At 43.0% G+C, this 3284-nt stretch overlaps 1 protein-coding gene across 2 annotated transcripts in view; it reads left to right on the top strand.

Moving 5' to 3' along the window:
* USP22 (ubiquitin specific peptidase 22) overlaps window positions 1-3284 on the top strand; it is a 187175-nt gene that overhangs the window by 167283 nt on the left and 16608 nt on the right. For both annotated transcript variants that reach the window (XM_019541971.1, XM_019541970.1), the window contains one exon: window positions 2490-2648. In XM_019541971.1, the coding sequence (XP_019397516.1) occupies window positions 2490-2648 (159 nt within the window). The remainder of the gene's footprint in view (window positions 1-2489; window positions 2649-3284) is intronic.

The raw sequence follows: 3284 nt of genomic DNA, 5'->3' as shown, positions 1-3284 counted from the left end.
CTTCAGAGCAGCAGGGCCGTATGCATGCTGAGAGGATAGGGGCCAGACGCCAGGCGAAGGTTAATGGAGCCTTCACGCAACCTTAGTCCTTTTCTCTGTGAAACTGATTAAGGAAACACCCTTAGAAATGGCTGTTGCCGTCGTCTCCGGAAGCCTGTCCTTTAAATTCATGCAAGAAAATAACATGCAATTGTGTGTCCTAAGTGGAAATCACTGCTTCTCCGCTAAAGGCTGGCCATTAATTTAACTGCAGATGTCACTCAGTGGCCCTGTTCTTGAAGTTTAAATAGTCATTTTCATTAACCACCTTGGCAACAACGCCAGCTTGGGAGCCAGTCCTCACACCAGAGAGAGGGGGGCAAATCTTCCGACAAAGCAAGACTGGCCTGTTTCAAGGTAAAGAAGATTGGCTGGTTATTCACCCAGCTTTGGAGCCCCATTCCTGTTGAAACAGTCAAGTGCATTTAATACCTTCTGGATATTTTATATTCTGAAAGGCCTTTTCTGTTTTGTTGGTTTGGTTGGCTTGTTTCTTTCCTGGGTTTCTTACATAAAGAGCATCTGTGAGACTCCAAACCTGTGGTATACATGTAAGATGTTGAATGCACGGCTCCAGGCAAACCACAGCTCATCTGAGGGTTTTTAGCTTTTGAGCCTTTTCTTTTGCTTTCCTTCAGGTGATGATAATGGAAAGAAGGCCAACAACCCCAACCACTGTAACTGCATCATAGACCAAATCTTCACAGGCGGACTGCAGTCTGATGTCACGTGTCAAGTCTGCCAGTGAGTTTAATGTTATTATTTCTGTATTCAGACACAAAGGGGTTAATCTGCCAATGCAGGAGCAGACAGACTTTCCTTCTTATCCCATCAATAAAATATCAGCAGGATTCCAGTAGGACCAGAACTGTTCACATACAGCGTCAGCTAAAGGCAAGCGTAGATCAAGGCACAGTGAAAAATCTACTTGGAAAAGTACCAAAAAGATTATGGGTTTCTACCAATTAGGTTAGTGTTTTATTGGCCTGCCAAATGTTCATTTCAGAAGTCAGAAGAGGAGAGCTCCATGAGCAATTGTTTTTTGATGGAGAATATGTAGCTGCCATCAGATTTGAAGTGAAATGACTCCAGTATTCATCCATGTTATTATTTTTCTTAAGTTTCAAGCCTCAAATCTCAGAAGGTTTCCAGAAGGCTGGTATTACATAAACTCAGGTAGTGGGAAATAAAAGCTTACAGGAGTCAGGAGAAAAATGTTTTCTGTTCTATGCAATTGGACAAGGGCACTTGCTTCAAGCAAATGGACATCACTGTGGTATATAGAAGTAGGAGTGCCAGTACATTTTTGTTTTTGTTGTCCTGATCAAGTATTCCCAACAATCACCTGCACTGTCCTGCAAATAGATGGCTATAGTCCGCTCGTTTTAATCTGTTTTTGTATTTAATTTTCTGGACAAGCCTGCAGAAGCTTCACCACAAAAATGATAGAGAATCGTAGAAAAATGTGTTGAATGGAGATGTTTTCCTTGAGGAACCACAGAGTCCATACATGATGATAGAGCTTCTTGTGGGAGCTGCTAGTGGAATAATGTATTATGCCAAAATTAAAAGAAACGTTAACAAAGTTAAGGTGGAATTAGAAATTCCTTTTTTTTTAATTTAAAATATTTTGTATCAGTGAAGCTGAATGAAAGGAGGAAAGGTTATAAACTCAAGGAGGTTTTTAGTAAAAGAGAGTGAAGGAAACAAAAAGGAAAATTCAGTGGTTGGAGCCAAACATGCCATAATCTGAATGCTTAAGGAGGGCCACGTGTTCTGAGGGACTTCTCCCATCATCTTCCACTTATTTACTTATCTTGAGCCATCTCCTAGAAAAATATGAACAAGAACATAGTATATTTTTTGATTCTGTTACTCTCTAAGGTCTCAACTTCCAAATACCGTGGTAGATCCTTGCATGAACCATTAAGTTCCACATGGCACAACATAGCAGAGCTAGGATTTTTGTCTGGATACAGCTAGTACAGAGTCGAAGTTCTGTGTCCCAGGCCAAGAACTGCTGCACTAGTTTATTTGTATGGAGACATTCAGTTATCAAGATGAGCTTTTGCCTGACCAGGCCATGGCAGTGACAGGGCCAGATTTTGCATCTCTAAATAGCCCAGCCAGTTGGTCCTAAATCACTGGGTTCCATTAGGTAGTAAACTGTACCAAATTTATATCCTGCATCCAATATGTGCAATAAATTTCTTAAAATGTATAGTTCTCCCTTTTATATTTTTTTAAACAGATCTCCAGCAAAGGAATTGGCTGTATAAATAATGAATGCTGTTTTGTTGCACATGCTTTCTGTGACCTGGGCGCCCTCTAGGGGCGAAGTAGAACTGATTGCTTTTTCTTGTAACTGTGTAGTTTGCACCCTACAAGAGGTGACGTTTTGGAGATAGTTATTTTTAACTCCGGCAGCTAAATGTTCAACTGTTTTCCAGTGGTGTTTCCACAACAATAGACCCATTTTGGGACATCAGTTTGGATTTGCCAGGCTCCTCCACTCCGTTCTGGCCGCTGAGTCCTGGGAGCGATGGCAGTGTGGTGAATGGGGAGAGCCATGTATCGGGCACCACCACGCTCACAGACTGCTTGCGAAGGTATGAAATGGGCATGACAGAATTTAGCTGGGGCAATCATCTCGCTTGCTTCAGTTGTCTACAAGTGAGGAATAGCAGCAACCAGCAAGGGGAACAAGCACATCTTATACAGCATTATCCTTGAACCACTTTGTAGTGCCTTAAACTCAGAGTGAAAAGGAGCCAAAAGAACCTCATGTTTAACAAGAGCTAAATAAGAGCAGTTGTCTTCAGTGGGCAATAAAGTTGAGTCTGAGTCCAGCATCCTGGGAATGAAACTTCCACCACAGTTAGCCCCAAATGCCCTCCTTTCTGTTGCTTTCAGCAGAGACCAGGGGTCAAATGGGCCATGAAAACTGACTTCCCCATTGACTCCTGGAGGTAGTTGATCTAAACCAAGCAGCACTCACAAGTACAGCCCAGCCTAGACCGACGAGCGGAACATATACACAGGTAAGCAACAGAGGCCAGGGCAATGCTGTGATTAGGGGCCAGTGCACACATCCACAGGAGGCCTCAAATGCCTCTACACAAACGCTCGTAGTATGGGAAACAAGCAAAAGGAACTTCCCCTCCTGCTAGCTGACACCAAGCCAGACATAGTGGGGCTCACTGAAACGTGGTAGGACCCAACGCACGACTGGGCGGTGAATATCA

This window comes from Crocodylus porosus, unplaced genomic scaffold (assembly GCF_001723895.1).
Source record: "Crocodylus porosus isolate Cpor-Errol unplaced genomic scaffold, CroPor_comp1, whole genome shotgun sequence".
In the NCBI taxonomy this organism is placed as follows: domain Eukaryota; kingdom Metazoa; phylum Chordata; order Crocodylia; family Crocodylidae; genus Crocodylus; species Crocodylus porosus.
This window is presented reverse-complemented; position numbering and strand designations above follow the sequence as displayed.